Genomic DNA, 16,141 nt, shown 5'->3' on the forward strand with positions numbered 1-16,141 from the left:
TAAGATATTTGATGTCTTGAATTAAACTAGTAGTATAAATTCTAGACAAATAGTTCGAATGAATTATAGGACAATAATAAGAATTTTGCCTGATTTCGAGAACAGAATATCTCCTAAAGCCGTGACCGGTCTTATTTCAATGGAGCACTAATTTTATAGTGTCATGCTAAGACTATAACAATCCTAGACCAAAACAAACTCCTAAAACTTACGAAAATAAATCAAAACTTTCCTAATAACCATAAATAAAAACTTTCCTAACTAAAAACAACTTCCTAATCAAATAAAACATATCTATTCCTTTCTGCTCCTGCGATAGACCCGCCCAAATCTCCCAGACGTAACATTACTATCCTCCCAAACACGAACCTTGTCGTCAAGGTTGAAGTCTGGAAATTGTCTTGTAATAGTCTCAACTGGTTTCCAAGTAGCTTCATAATCTGGTAAGTCTTTCCAACGAACTAAAATTCACGACCCATGTCACCTTCATGAACATCCTCCACTTGTTCTGGTTGAAGCATGACCTCCATGTCGTCAGGGAAGTGGCCATGTAACATCCCAAAAATCACAATAAAATTTTTCATTTTTAATTAAATTAAAAATCATTGTTTCCAACCAACCCAAGTCATAAGAAACCAATGTTAAGTACAAATATTCCAAAATCAATGTATCATAATATCTCCAAAACATGTCGTCGAATGATGTGTACGATCACGCCTTTGCTTTCCCCTGATCATCTGAAGTACCTGAAACATAACACTTAAACCGTAAGTCAAAGCTTAGTGAGTTCTCCAAAATACAACCACACAAACATATAAAAGCATGCATACTGCGCCCATAACGATCCGGCTAAATTACCCATGAGTCCACAACATGAGTATGGTTTGCCTTTCTGGCCCACAACTCATGTCTGGATTACTCCCGAGCCCACATCATAAGTCTGGCATGCCTATCCGGCCCACAATTTATATATGGCTTGCTCCCATGTTTGTTGGCTTCTGCATAAAGCATCATTGCCTCAACCCAACCGAACTATGTCGACATATGCAACAGATAAACATATACCTAACTGTAACATCCACAAAATTCGAGCCAATTTAAAACTTTTTAAAACATTTAAAATCGTTCAGTTATTGCAATTTGTTTTCAAAATAGTTTAAACATCAGAGTTCCCAGAAATCATAATCATAAATCGAGGAAGTGTACGGTCACGCCTTCGCCTTCCCGCGGTCAACCGCTGTACCTAAAACAATAATCGATAAATGTAAGTTCGAAGGCTTAGTGAGTTACCCCCAAAATACCCATACACACAACAATTCACATATAATCACAAACAACATACTATGAGTCCAATCAACCATCGGGTTGGAATACCCCCACGCCCTCAACCATCGGGTTGGAATGCCAATATACTACGAGCCCAATCATCCTCAGGATGGAATGCTCTCGGCCCACAACCATCGGGTTGGAATGCCCACATACTATGAGTCCAATCATCCTCGAGATGGAATACTCTCGGCCCACAACCATCGGGTTGGAATGCCAACATACTATGGGTCCAATCAACCATCGGGTTGGAATACCCCCAGGCCCTCAACCATCGGGTTGGAATACCCCCAGGCCTTCAACCATCGGGTTGGAATACCAATATACTACGAGCCCAATCATCCTCGGGATGGAATGCTCTCGACCCATAACCATTGGGTTGGAATGCCCATAACCAATCAAACATGTGCACCTATATCAGATAATCATATAACAGTCTATAGAGACAACATACTTGGGTCCTATCATCCTCGGGATGGAATACCCTCAACTACCAATCAATCATGTCCTATCATCCTTGAACTTTATTACTTTGGACGTCCAGAAAGCTCTTAATCCATGGTCTTAATCCATTAATACCTTTCTACTACATGCATGGGACAACTTAAGCTATTTGGACCTCATTTTATCACTTAGGACCTCTTCAAGGGTCTGAAAGGACAGCTTATCTTGTCCAAATCACATCATGCACCAATTTGGGGACTTTTGGGACAAGAATGGTTCCATAAGGCTAGAATAGCTAGATCTATATCATGCAAGCATAAAGTTTGAAGCTTTTTTACCTTCTGGAGCTTCTAGGGCACCAAACAACTTCAGATCTACAAACTTGATCTCCTTCTCCAACACCTTGATGCAACACCTTCTTCTCCAACTACTTAAAATACACTCTATAAGCTCACACACTTAAGGAAATGATTAGGGTTTGGGGAAAACGACTCTGAACAGTGGAGGCTGAGGTAAGGGAGGGTTATGAGCTCGTTAGATGGAGGTCAAGACCATGGGTTGGGCCCATGGCTGTTAGGGAAGTGTTGTAAGACTACGGGGTAGTCGTAGCATACACAAGGTTGATAGACTGTTGTGGAAGTGTTGTAAGTCTATAATGGAGTCGTAGCATGCACCAGGATGTGATATATTATTGTAGGAATGGTTGTTGGACTATAGGAGGATCACAACGCACGTATGGGCCAAGTCAGACCGTTATTGTTGGTTGACCACTCTTTATTGGGAATGAGGATTGACGGAGTTGTGTTGGTGTTTTAGGCTTGTAGATCCCTATTGTGGGTGAGACCCGTGGGCGAGGCACGTTTGGTTATGTTAGAATGGGTGATACCCATGGGTGAGGCCCACTCGGTTATGTAGATTGGGTGAGACCCATGGGCGAGCGAGATCTGTTGGCGAAGCCCAGTTAACTATGATAATAAGGGTGAAATCCATGGTCAAGGCCCATTTGGTTAGGTTAACTTGGGTAAGTAGACTTTTCATACATTCGAGGATATGCATGGGGAAGGTAGTGATGGTTGTAAGCCTCATGACCAATGATATAATGATGGCGAGATCAGGGTGATCTGCGAGCTTGCGTCCTAGCGGATTAGATGGTATCTGGGTTGATCGTGAAGCAGTAAGTGTGTGACTCTTGAGGGTGGAACCCGGTAGTAGTTGGCTTAGTTGAGGTGCTGGATCACGATTAGATTAGGGAGACTCTGTGATCAACGGATTGAATCTGTGTGGTAATTAGGCTAGGGTAGCCTTTATCAGTTAGAATCTTGAGCGGAGTCTCATTGTGCGACCAGGCGTGAGATTGTCGGTCTCAACGGACGGTTAGGGATTATGCATCCCAGTTTAGTAGTAGGCCAACATGGATGCAGGAGATCTCGGATATATCGGATATGCAAACCTTGATTATTAGGATGCGGGTGAAGTTCGGGTTCGGTACCTATGAGCGAGACTCGCGTTGGAAGTCGCCTTGTTTTCATATGAGATGTTTTAGCCGTGATGAAAGATAGGGGTTCTGTCTTTACAGTTGTTAGCAAGTTAATCCCGGAAGGGAAGGGTTTCGTTTGGTTCGGGTTGCAAATTAGAGTCTTTATATGGGATGAAATGTTTATGTATGTTGGTAAGTCATACATTGTTTAGGGTTTTCAGCTTTCAGGTAGGACAGTAGAAATCCTCCTTAGTTGGTTAAGGGCGGAGGATTAAGGTTCAGTTTTCCATCGGGGTGTGTGATCTCTGCTAAGTTTGGGGCTTTGATAGCAGAATTAAAAGGCAGACATCCGCATAAGAGGACTTCTCAGTCCAAATGGGTATCCAAGAAGTTCTGACAGGGTTTTCGGGTGTGGCAGAGTGGTCATAAGGAATGATTTCAAGGACGAAATCTAATTTAAGTGGGGGAGTTGTAACACTCGTTTCCAGGTATTTTCAATTCCAGCTCAATTATTAATTTCTTGCAAAATTAGTCCCTACGTATGGTGTACTTGATGCGTACGTCGGGCGAAGGTCATTTAAGATAGAACGCGGACTTAGTCGAGTACGTTGGGCGTACATAAAGAGTACTCAGGGTGTACTCATGCATATCCCAAAACCTAAATATTGGGGTTAATCCCCTATTTAAGGACCTTAAGTCCCTTGAAGCCTCTCCATGTTCAGCCTCTATCCTCCCCAACTAGTGTTTCGAAACCCTAATCCCTGCTTAGCTTGTGTGAGACTCTTTTGTGTGTTCTTGGTGCATTGTGAAGGAGTAGAAGTTTTTCTTTGAGGGTTGTTGTAGCTAGAGCTTGAATATCCAAGGCCTTAATCACCTTTGTAAGCTTCTGGAGGTATAAACCTCTCACCTTTATGGTTTTATGGCTTAAATCTAGACTAGCTTAGAGATTAGCATGCTTTTGGTCCCATGGTTTGGTCTTGTGACTAAAAGCTACTCCAGAGCTCAAGTTTGTCACTTTATGTTGTTTTTGAGGATCTTGTATCATAAAAATAAAGTCTTTGTTTCTATTTCTCACTCACGCAAGAGTTTGGGGTTATTAAAGATTGTTATGGACTTAGGGTTTGGTTTTGGGCTCCATTAAGCCATGAAAAAGCTTAAAGTTGACTAATTTATCAGTTAAGACCTTCCCAAGATTAAGATTTGTGATTTGGACGTTTAGTCTTTAGGTATTAGGAGCTTAAAATGGAATTTGGCATCAGTGGGATTACGCATGGCGTAACCCTGGGGTACGCAGGGCGTAACGATTTTTGCCCCATTTCCTTTTCTGTAGTAACTCAGTATGTATGACGTAAGAAGAGAGTACGCATGGCGTACTCCCAGAAGTGCTCTTGGGTTATTTTTGGGCCTTGGGTCATGCTTAGTTGGGTCTAGTATGGAAAGGGTAGAATGCTCTTTTACCCTTAGTGAGAGAGAATGTGATTTGGACCTTAATTATGGGTTATTATCTCTAAGTGCTAATTAGGGATTGGTTTTGATGTGTTCAGTGTGAGGAGCTTTGTAGTAGTTGTGTGTGTAAGATTTCAGTTATCTTCAAATTGAGGTGAGTCTCCTCACAATATTTGTGGGTCAAAGGCACCAATGACGGCCCATTGTTTTATGTTTATAGGATGCTAGTTGTCTGTGTGACTTTTGCAAGTATTGTATGTGTTTCTATGTATACCGAGCGGGGCCCGATGCCAAACGGGGCCTGATGAATGTGTTGGGCGGTACCCATCGCATGTTTATGATAGATTCGTATCGGGCGGGGCCCGATGTATGTATGGTATGTGTTATTTTGGGGAACACACTAAGCTTTGTGCTTACAGTTTATGTTTATGGTTGCATGTACCTCTGGTTCGAAGGGGAAGGGTCCAACATGATCGCACCACATCCACCCGTGTTCCACATTCTATGATTTTGATTTGTACTCTGATAACTATTTTCTACATTGTCACACTTTAATTGGCTTATGAAATGAATGTTTTATGGTTTTGGTTGACTTAAAAATAAAATTTTTAGTTAGTATTTTTGGGACGTTACATTTTATGCCTTAGTTGAGAGATAAATTGGGAAGAAGTTGAAGTGTATTCAAACAAATAATGGAGGTGAATATATTAGGACCTTTAGTTTTTATTGTAAAGAGAAATGTATTCAACACCAAAAAGAAGATTGCTCCAAAAACACCATGGTTGAAAGGTATTCAACAAGGATGATTAGAACATTGGATGACCAAACCACGAACTGGTTGGATCGGGATCTGGGGAAGGGAGCGGTTCAACTAGCACCGATTTATGCCTATTTTGGACTGGAACAAACCAGATAGTTTTTACAAAAATTTGGTTGAACCAGTTAAACTGAATAATAACATATAGAAATGACGCATTTTGCATAACAAACTTTGATGGTCTTTTTCACATCTACTTAGACTTCTTTTATGACTATGTACATATTTTGTTTGATAACGAGTTGCATATCCATTCTTTGTAATTCCAGAAAGTGAATATAAGAACCTTTTGAATTCAACATATAATCCATATTTTATTAATTTGAAGTTAATTCCACCCCATTTAATATTTAATCCGGAAATTTAACAAAAGTCCACAAATAGTCAATTGTCCAATAATATTCATCATCTTCAACCTTAAAAGACCATCTCCAACTCATCTCCATTTTTTCCTCCAAAACTGGAGTAAAAATAAGTTAAATAATGTTTCATCTTCCAACCCTACTACATTCTTAACCTCATTTTTTACCTTAAAAAGTATATATTCCTAGTATATTCCATTTTTGTAACATACATATATTGTCAAACACACCCCTTCTATTAATTAGATTTTAACAAATATATATTCTATTTTTTTTTTCATTACACTAATATTATCAATTATGTTATCATAAAATTATAATAAAATAAAATGTTAATATATAATGTATTTGAATTAACTATTAATTTATTAACAATAGATTTTAAATAAATAAGATTATATTTATAACACACTTATATATAAATATTATACATACATCTTTTAGAAATATTACACATATATTTGAAAAAACTACTAATGTATTTCGTAGACCAGACAGGAAAAAATCAGAACCGGCCCGATTTTGGTTTTAATGTTTTTCAATTTGTAGTTTTCAAATAAGAACCGGATCCGACCCGAAAAACGTTAGTAACTTATTAAATTATTAGCTTTTATAAAATATATTACCGTGTTTCAAATTTTTAGTATGCATTTAATTTTTTATATAAAGTCGATACATAAATATTAAACTTTATATTTATGATTAATTAATATAATTTTTATATATAAAAAACTATAAATGTATAAAATAAAAAAGAGATAGACTAAAACCGACAATTCAAACTTCACCTTCATTTTTAGAGAAATTACTCCATATTTTTTGGAATAATATTGTAACGTCCCAAAAACACAACCCAAAAATTTCGTTTTCAAAACATTATTAGAGTCATCAACCATCCAAAATCATAAGTAAAATCATAATCGTGTATCATAAACATCATAGTATCTGTCTCAAATCAAATCTCATATCCAAATATCAGAGTCTAGCTCCCAGACTGAAGACTGTGGTGTGTGACATGCGATCATCCCGAGCCCTTCCCAGTGCTAGTGGAAGTACCTGAAACCAAAACTGAAAACAGTAAGCACAAAGCTTAGTGAGTCTCCCCAATCTACCACATACCATCTACACATAGCATGCAACTAGGAGATACGGGTCACGCCCACACTCGTGGAGATACGGGCCTCGCCCACACTCCGCTATCTAGGAGATACGGGCCTCGCCCACACTCCACTATCTCTGAGGTACGGGCCTCGCCCATGCTCAACTACTTCGAGATACGGGCCTCGCCCACACTTGACTATGATGAGGTACGGGCCTCGCCCACACTCAACTACTAAACCCAACATACAAGTATCACACAGACAACATGTAAAGCTAATCTACTGCTCATACATCATATTTAACTACTACTATGAGATACGGGCCTCGCCCATGCTCTGCTAGGATAAGAGACGGGCCCCGCCCTCACTCACCTACTATCATATCACACTACGGGCCGGCCTTGGTGCCGTAGACCCGTTCCTACTGAAGGAGAACTCACCTCGTATAACTGGCTGCTGATATCCCGAGTGAGAAATCCTTGTCCGCTGCTCCGGCGACTCCTTGGCTACAATCACATAACATTCTGAATCAACTGATGATTCCTCATGGAGTAAATGACCAATTTACCCCCTGGTCAAAGTCAAAGTCAAAGTCCTGTTCAGAGTCAACTTCCAGGTTGACTCTACTCGCCAAGTCCTACTATGGACTCGCCGAGTTCCCTAACTCACAATTCTCTAACTCGCGACTCGACTCGCCGAGTCGGGGCGTAGACTCGTCGAGTCCTTCTACTTTCAGATCCTTGTTCTAACTCACTAAGTCCTCTTCCACTCACTGATTCAACTCGCAACTCTCAAATCGGAGAAATCGGGAGTTTGCACTCCTACTCGCCGAGTCCAATGAACGACTCGTCGAGTCCTATGCATGTCTTCACTAAACAGTTGATTCTAATCGATTCCAGTGCATCAAATTCATAGATCTGAGCTTCTAGGGCCGATATAACACGTAAAGTTGCCAACTTTACGTACATGCATAGAGGTATGAAGCTAAAACACCAAAATAAGCTAGAAATGGGAACCTAGGGTTTGGAACAAGGCCTTGCTTTGCATAAAGGTAGCTACTTTGAGCTCCTGGAGCTCAATGATGTCCAGATCTATAGTTCACTACCCTAAGGGAGCTCCAATCTCGAGTTTGGACCTTGAAATGGCCTAAAAGTGGCAAAACAAGCATATATGAAGATCTACTAGGAAAATAAACAAGGTAGAGGCTTTATTACCAGATGAAGTAGCAAATGGAAGCTAGTTTCTGGATCTCCTTCTTCTCCTTTGCACCTTCTCTCCTTCCTTCTCTTCTACACTTCCAAGAATACACCAAAACACTCAAAATCAAGAAGGAATCACTCAACTCACCAATGGAGGGCTAGGGTTTTGAGGGGGAACGCTCTAGAGGTGATGGAGGCTGGGATGGGGGCTATAAGGACGTTTAAATAGGGTACAAACCCTAAGAATTAGGGTTTCATCCAGACTGGCAGACTCGTCGAGTCGCCACGCCTACTCCACGTGCTAATTCGCTGCTACTCGACGAGTTAGGGCCACTGACTCGTCGAGTAGCTTCTAAAATAAAAGAAAAATAATGTTTTAAATGCATACCAGGAATGGGGCGTTACAAATATTCATATCTCTAAAAATAATAATAAAAATAGGGTAGGGATGAAGAAGAATGAAAAAAAAAAGTTGAGAAAAAAAAATGAGATTTTAGAATGGATTGGAGATGCTCTAAATCTCTAAGAGAAATGAAATCAATTCATGTTATTGAGTTCCTTGTAATACTAAAACATCAACCCATAAGTATTCTTAGTACATATCACAAATATTTGAAATAATTTCACTAATTTTAAAACATATCTAACATGGATTCAAGGAATCAAATCTCCACACCTTAATTGCTAAAGTTTTTAGGAGATGGAAGTTTAGAAGTTAGACCATCTCCAATCCACTCCCATTTCTTTCCCAAAAAATGAAGTAAAAAATAAGATAAATAGTATTTCATTTTCAACCATACTCCATTTTTTACGTTATGTTTAACCCCTCCCCCCCCCCCCCCCCCAATATATATATATATATATATATATATATATATATATATATATATATATATATATATATATATATATATATATATATTATATTTCATTCTTCCAACTTACATACATTGTCAAACATATCATTTCTAATAATTTGATTTTGACAAATATATAATCTATATTTTTTTCATTACAATAATATTAAATAAATAAAATTATATTTATAACACTTAGTTATAAGCTTTTGCAAAATACGTTATCGTGTTTTAAAATTTCAATATATATTTAAATGTTTATATGAATTTGATAAACGAAAAACAAACTTTATATTTATAATTAATTAATATAATTTAATATATAACAAAATATTATAAGTATTAAATATTACATTTAAATTATAATTAGTAGATAAAAATAAACTAGGAATGTATAAATATATAAAAAGAGAGACTAAAATCGAAAATTTAAAGTTTATCACTATTTTAGGAGAAATTAATAGTTTGGTGTTATACTATTCATTTCTCCCAAAATATGGGAATAAATGTGGTAGGGTTTGAGAAAAAAAAATAAGGGAAATAATGAAAAATAGGAGTGGTTAGAGATGCTCTTAGATCATTGGGTGTAGACAACTACATTTAACACCAATTTGGTGTCATTGGTGTGGGCAACTAGATGTAACACCAATTTGGTACCACCTCACATGTCACATAAGCAGTGGTGTTATAAGACCAAACATGGAAATTGTTTTTCAAGTTATAACACCAGTATTTTTCATGTCATATTTTTCTTTTTTGAAATTTTTTTTTTCAAGTTTGCTTTTTTTTTTCTTTTTCATGTTTTTTTTATTAATAAAACAAATATATTTTTATAAAACATAATATTAAAAAAACAAAAAAATATATAATTTTTTAAAAGTCCAAATTAAGATTACGATAAATAAACATTAATTTTAAAAGATAACATTTTTTTCCTAGTCCTAATTAACCTAAATAACATCTAAATTAAACCTAAAACCATAACATTTTACTACTAATCCTAATTAACCCAAATACGTCTTCCTAATTTGATCGTTCATCGCTTGTAGTACCGCAAAATCTTGAGGGGTCAAACCCTCCTCGCTAGTCTGAAGAATTGACAACTGTTGTATCATTAGTTCTCTTTGTTTTTGCTCTTGCTTCTCTCGTGCATGTCTTTCTAGGAACTCCAAGTGGCGACGTTTCAACTTATTTTTTTCTTTTTGTAATAAATTGTGCTCATCGAATTTCGCTTTCATTTCTGCCACATCTCTTGCTTTCGCATCAACCTCCTCTGCATGCCTTGTAGTGTGTCTCGCTTTGTCGCGTCCGGGCGGTCGTCGTGGTGGGGAGATCTCCTCGATATCATAGGGGATCTCATCGGTGTCGGCGTTTAGGTCGATGTGAGTCCGTGCGTCTATCGACCGAGCTCGAATTTCGAGATCTCTTGGATTGAACTTCCGACGATGTAGGAGTTTTATTCCACCTTGGATCCACTCGCAGCAACTCCCATGACTTCTCGAACTCGAACATATATCCCATTTCGACCCGATATTGTTCTTCTGCAGATTTGAACAAATCAAAGTCGTTTGCTCCGCTCTGTTGTTGCGTCTGAAGTCTGGTGTAAATACCATTGAATTTTGTGCACCGCTTAGTTATTTAACTCCATTTGCTGCTTAGCATGTCCGTATTGCGATACGGTTTTTTCTTCAACATAGCATGGAATTTTCAAGCACCGCCCACCAATAAGCACCTTTCTTCATACCATTACCGCCGAGTTCGTCTTTTAAAGTACTACATCATGCTGCCGTCAAAGCATATTCCTCCACTTGTGTCCACCATTGTAGAACTTCCTCACTTTCCGTTTCAACCGCTATAGCGTTCCCTTTCCTTCTTCCTTTCGTTTTCCCTTTCCCTCTCCTACTACCTCCCGTTTGTGATTCGACCGATGGTTGTGTTGGTGGTGATGATTGGGTGGTTGGTTGTTGCATCGAAAAGAAAGTCGAAAAAAGATTTTGTTGGAAATTGGGGTTTTGGCCAAAAGGATTTTATTGAAGATAAGGTGAGTTAGGAAATTGCAGTGGTGGTGAAACGGGATTGAAATAGGCTCCTTGGTATGAGATTTGTGGTGATCCTTGAGACAATAAAATGTTGAAATAATTTTCGTAACCAGCAAATCCAAGAGGCGATATGTTGTATTTATAGTAAAATTTTAAAAAATAATTTTTTTATTTGATTTTGACCGTTGTCAAACGGTGTAATGTTTCAAACCAAATGGCGTCGTTTTTGTCTCGTTTCATCCGGTCACGAAGACAACGAGAAGCATCCTCTTAACCACCATGAGAAAAACACTTTGTGAACCCAAACCTGACCACTGTCCCCGCCATGAGGGCCCCTTTCCGCCAACAGTGGCAGAACTACCATGGCAGTACTCCTCCATCTTCTATCGCAGCTTTGCTGCTTTATCTTTCCTTCTAATTCTCGATCATACCACAAGAGAAATACAACTTCAATTTTATTTCTTTCCGTTTTCTTGTTGAGTCCAAGGATTCACGCACACAGGCAAAAAAATGGAGTCTGTGTTTTAATTTTTAAGTGTTGACCTTCCTTTGACCAATTAATTAAAATTTAGAAATTCATCATTTTTTTCCTTTTCTTTTAAGTCTTTTCTAAAATAATAAATCTCTATTTTTTTTTTCTTTTCACATATTTGATTAAATCCAAAATTTAGTAATAGATATACAAAACTCATACTTCGTCTAGGCTTTTCAGTCCCTTGAAAGCTCCAAAGTATATTATGTCTCATCTTTAAACGTAGCAATGTACTCTTATATATTTGCGAAAATCATTAAAATGACAATTAATGGTTTTTTTTTCATTTATAGCAATGTACTTTCAACAAAAAATATTTCTTAAACTCTCATTGCAAAGTGCAACCTTAACACCTTCATTTAAAAAGATAATACATATCTTAATAACTTACAAATTAACATAAAACTATTTAAACATAGGTATAGGATTTACAATAACTATATCAACATATCAATGAAATTTGGTTGCTATTTCTTGCATTTAAAATAACAATGCTTTCTTAAAAACTTTTGAAATTAATTTTTTTTTAAATAAGAAAGTGAAATGGAAATTAGACATTTTGAAAACAGGTTGCTATATTAACATATCAATAATATAACAAAATATTTGGTGTTTTAATAGTCACCAACACCAAAAATATAGTATAGCAAATGATACGAGGTAGAGCAATTTTATAACTATTTGGTGTAAAGAAGTAAAATTCACTATTTGATTGACAAAATGCCAAGTACACTAAAAATAGGAAGTTAAGTGACTGAATATACAAAATGTGCACAAATCTGAAGGAAGGTTTTTGTAACTCAGTCTTGAGTATATGAATGTAAGCTTCTGTTTTATTACATGTTGCTATTAATAGCAACCCAACCTTCCAAAAACATCATTACCACATATCTCTTTCATTTAAACAACCAATCAACATTTCTTTCTTTATCCAAAATCCAGTATCTAGAAGAACAATTACAGTCATAGCCATAGCTTCCATTAGGAACATCAATCAAGACCCTCAAAGCATCAATCTAGTCAAACCAGTCACAGTTATGAGTCAAAGCTGCAGCTTCCATCAAAACTTCTATATCAAATCTGAATCTTCATCAAAACTATCGTTCTTTGATGCTATTAAAGAAGGAAGATGGAATCACCAAAGGAGATAACAATTCAGCCACGCATTTGAACTGCAATAAGAAAAATAACACAATTGCATCAGATTTTAGAGCGATGGAAACAAGAATTATGTAGTTTGATTATGAAAATGTTGCACGAACCTTATGTTGCTTGTATTTTTCTCTAATAGCTACCAAATTTCCACATCTTCTACTTGATTGTAATTCATGTAATATTGTAACACATTCTTTCAAATCAGAGGGTGTATATCCAGAGAGCTGTTCCAAAGCTAAATTCTGTAGAACAAATATAACACATAAGAACAAAAAATCACAACAACGATTTTATCAAAGAATGAAATAGTTTGAGAATATACAATTCTTACCCATGGGTGTGAATTCGGTTTGAGCATGAATCTTGAAAGAAATGTAACTGATGCAGCCACCATGGAAGGCAAAAACTTAATGCAACCACAGTCGAGTAAGCTTAATTCTGCTAGATAATAGCTCAAAAACTCTAATTGCAAATTGGGTGCCTGTAAAATGCAAAAGAGAATACATAAATTAGCAATTACATAATGAACCACGAATTAGAATAATGAAAATAAGAAATAGAGTTTTACATCGTAATCTTCTTGAGCAATCCTAGTGAATCGCCTGAGAAATGTTTTAACTGTGGGGTTTCCCATTTCGAATTTTAGGGTTTTTAGCACATCGGCTTCCATCTTCACGACTTCTTGCTTCGTGTACGTGTTATCTGTGATATAACAGAAATCTTCTGTGTGTGGAGGGCTGATTTCTTCGTATTTTCTGCGTATTAAAAGAAAAATTAGACATACGAATCAAATCATGGAGTAAAAATGAATAGATTAAACACCCAAATATTTAAAACTTACGATGCAATGAGCATTGAAGAAACACCAAGAAGTTGAAGTCTTTGTCTGTTGAGAACATTTACTGATAGATATCTATCGATGTAGGAGATGGTGAGATACAAAGTGTCTGGAAGAAGCTTGTATTCTTCTGCAACTTCTACTAACCAATCTACCAATACACCTCGCATATTCACAGTAACATCTTTTTGTATTTTCTCAATGTAATCAACAAGTGGTCTTCTTCTTGCTTCCATCTGGATTCAGAATAGAAACTAAACTTTAATATGGATTCCCAAATTACTTTCAGCCCTAATCTATATTTAGATTTCTTGGTACTTTTATATCCCGAATTAACATGAGAATGACTAAAATGAAGCCCTAGATTCAAAGTTACCCTTGAAATTAGCAATGGAAGTGGGAATGGGAACTGAAAATGAAAGGGGAAATTTGTATACCTCCATGTTATGAAGATACTCGTAGATATCTGAGACGTAAGCTTCGCACATCTGAGGGTCAATCAATGGGTCGTCCGTCTTCTCGGCAGCAAGTTCATGCTTTTTCGCCGCTGCTATCACTGCTTTCACAGCTTTCTTCACCTTCTTCGATCCACATTTTGTCTTCTGAACAAGATCAGATCCCACCTTCGGATTCTCCAATGAAGCCGCATTACTCGATATCTCACCCAAGACGACCCTCTTTTTGTTCGCCGGTTGAAACTGAGATCCAATCGCCTCCATGGCCCTCTTCTTCGCCTGGCGAGTAACTCTAACACCATAGTTGTTCTCCTGGTCTGCCATTGTTTAATAATCTTTCGACCCACGAAACCAGGAGAGAGATTCGGAGATTGATGGTGGTGAAATGGGGTGAGAGAGTGTAAGTAATATAATGAAGGAAGGTGCCGCCATTTTCAATCTGATTCAAAAAAATTTGAGGTTTTTGCGAATGGAGGGGCGAAGGGTGTTTTAGTGAAAATTTTGAGATGAAAATTTTGAAGGGACGAATGGGGAGTTGACACGTCAGATGCGGGATCAGGGATTAGAAATTGGTGAAATGTGCATGGCGGCTATTTTCATGGGTTTTAAAACTAAAAAATTGAAACATGATTTCGATTTTCGATTGTGATTTGAAACGCTAAACCACGCGCCTTTCGCCAATGTATTTAAAAAGAAAGAATAACCTCAACAAAATTTATGCTTTTGGTTATTGATGTTTTGCAAGTTTTACAGTTTGGTCCCCAAGAATTAGGGGTGGCAATTTATTACACGACACGACAAAAATATATGACACGAAACGAAATTGAGACGAAATTGAAATCTGAATTCGTGTTCGTGTTAACTGTAAAAAACACGATGTCGTGTCGTGTCGTGTTCGTGTTCAATATTCGACACAATTTAGTAGTTTTTTATCGTGTTTGTCGTGTTACATTTGATAAAGTATTCATTAAATAAACTAATTTTTAGTATATGTTATATTTTTCGTGTCGTGTCGTGTTTGTCGTTTTTTAATTCGTTCGTTTTCGTGTTAGTTAAAAAAAACATGACATCGTGTCGTGTCGTGTTCGTGTTACATAAAACCTTGGCGTGTCGTGTCAGACAGAAACACGAAACGATAGCACGATTTGCCACCCCTACCAAGAATTGGACTCAAATTGTATTATATAATTATTTTTTCAGATTTCTGTACTTTTTTTATGGTTAATGCCTTAATGGCAAGCATTATTTTGTATTTAGATTAAAATATACTAACTTATATTTTCAGTTACTTTATTGTAAAAGTTATTTCGAACTAGTTAATGTTTGATTACGAAAAATCAAAAAAGGTAAATTATATGAATGGTCCATATGATTTGTGGTAATCTGTGTATTTTATACCTAATTTTCTTTTTAACTCGGACGGTCTTTATTATATTTTTTTGTTATGCGTTGGTCACTATTAGACCTAAAGTGATCATAATGTCCTTATTCATTTCTTTTATGATTTATTTATTTTTGCATATTATTATTTATATCATTATAAATCAGTTAGGGTCTACTATCCCTCTATCCAGCGTTCCCTCCCTCGACATTTCTCATAAATCTGACGACTTTATAAAACCCTCGGCAACCACCAATAAATTAGATAAACAAAAATCAAAATACTATAGCATCTACTTCTTGTAATTAAACCTATATTAACAAAAATCTAGCTTCAATCTAATCTCCCTTGAAGCACTTGTGGTTTTTTTTTTTTTGATATCATAACCTCTCCTTGAGGAGGATAAATGAAGAAAAATTAAACATTTTGAAACATCCCAAAAATACAACCCAAAAATTTCGTTTTTAAAACATTGTTAAAACCATCATTTTAGTACCAAAGTGTAAACATCATAAACTATGTGTTTCAAAATCTCATAATATTTATCACATGTCAAATTTCATGCCAAATATCGTATCAAAATATCAGAGTAAAACTCCCAGACTGAAGACTGTGGTGTGTGCTATGCGATCATCCCGAGCCCTTCCCTTTGCTAGTAGAAGTACCTGAAACCAAAATGAAAATTGTAAGCACAAAGCTTAGTGAGCTCCCTC

General features: G+C 36.8%; 1 protein-coding gene across 1 annotated transcript; it reads right to left on the reverse strand.

The window, feature by feature from the left end:
• Nucleotides 1-12,414: 12,414 nt before the first annotated feature.
• LOC145112791 (G2/mitotic-specific cyclin C13-1-like) lies at nucleotides 12,415-14,463 on the reverse strand. The gene is made up of 6 exons (XM_079048926.1): nucleotides 14,030-14,463; nucleotides 13,596-13,828; nucleotides 13,323-13,509; nucleotides 13,086-13,235; nucleotides 12,862-12,996; nucleotides 12,415-12,771 (listed from the first exon to the last, which is right to left on the reverse strand). The coding sequence occupies exons 1-6, from the start codon at nucleotides 14,369-14,371 to the stop codon at nucleotides 12,697-12,699; spliced, it is 1,122 nt and encodes a 373-aa protein (XP_078905052.1). The 5' UTR covers nucleotides 14,372-14,463; the 3' UTR covers nucleotides 12,415-12,696.
• Nucleotides 14,464-16,141: the final 1,678 nt, after the last annotated feature.

The sequence above is a fragment of the Lactuca virosa genome, chromosome 1 (genome assembly GCF_052849685.1).
Source record: "Lactuca virosa cultivar CGN04683 chromosome 1, Lactuca_virosa_CGN04683_v6, whole genome shotgun sequence".
Lineage (NCBI taxonomy): Eukaryota > Viridiplantae > Streptophyta > Magnoliopsida > Asterales > Asteraceae > Lactuca > Lactuca virosa.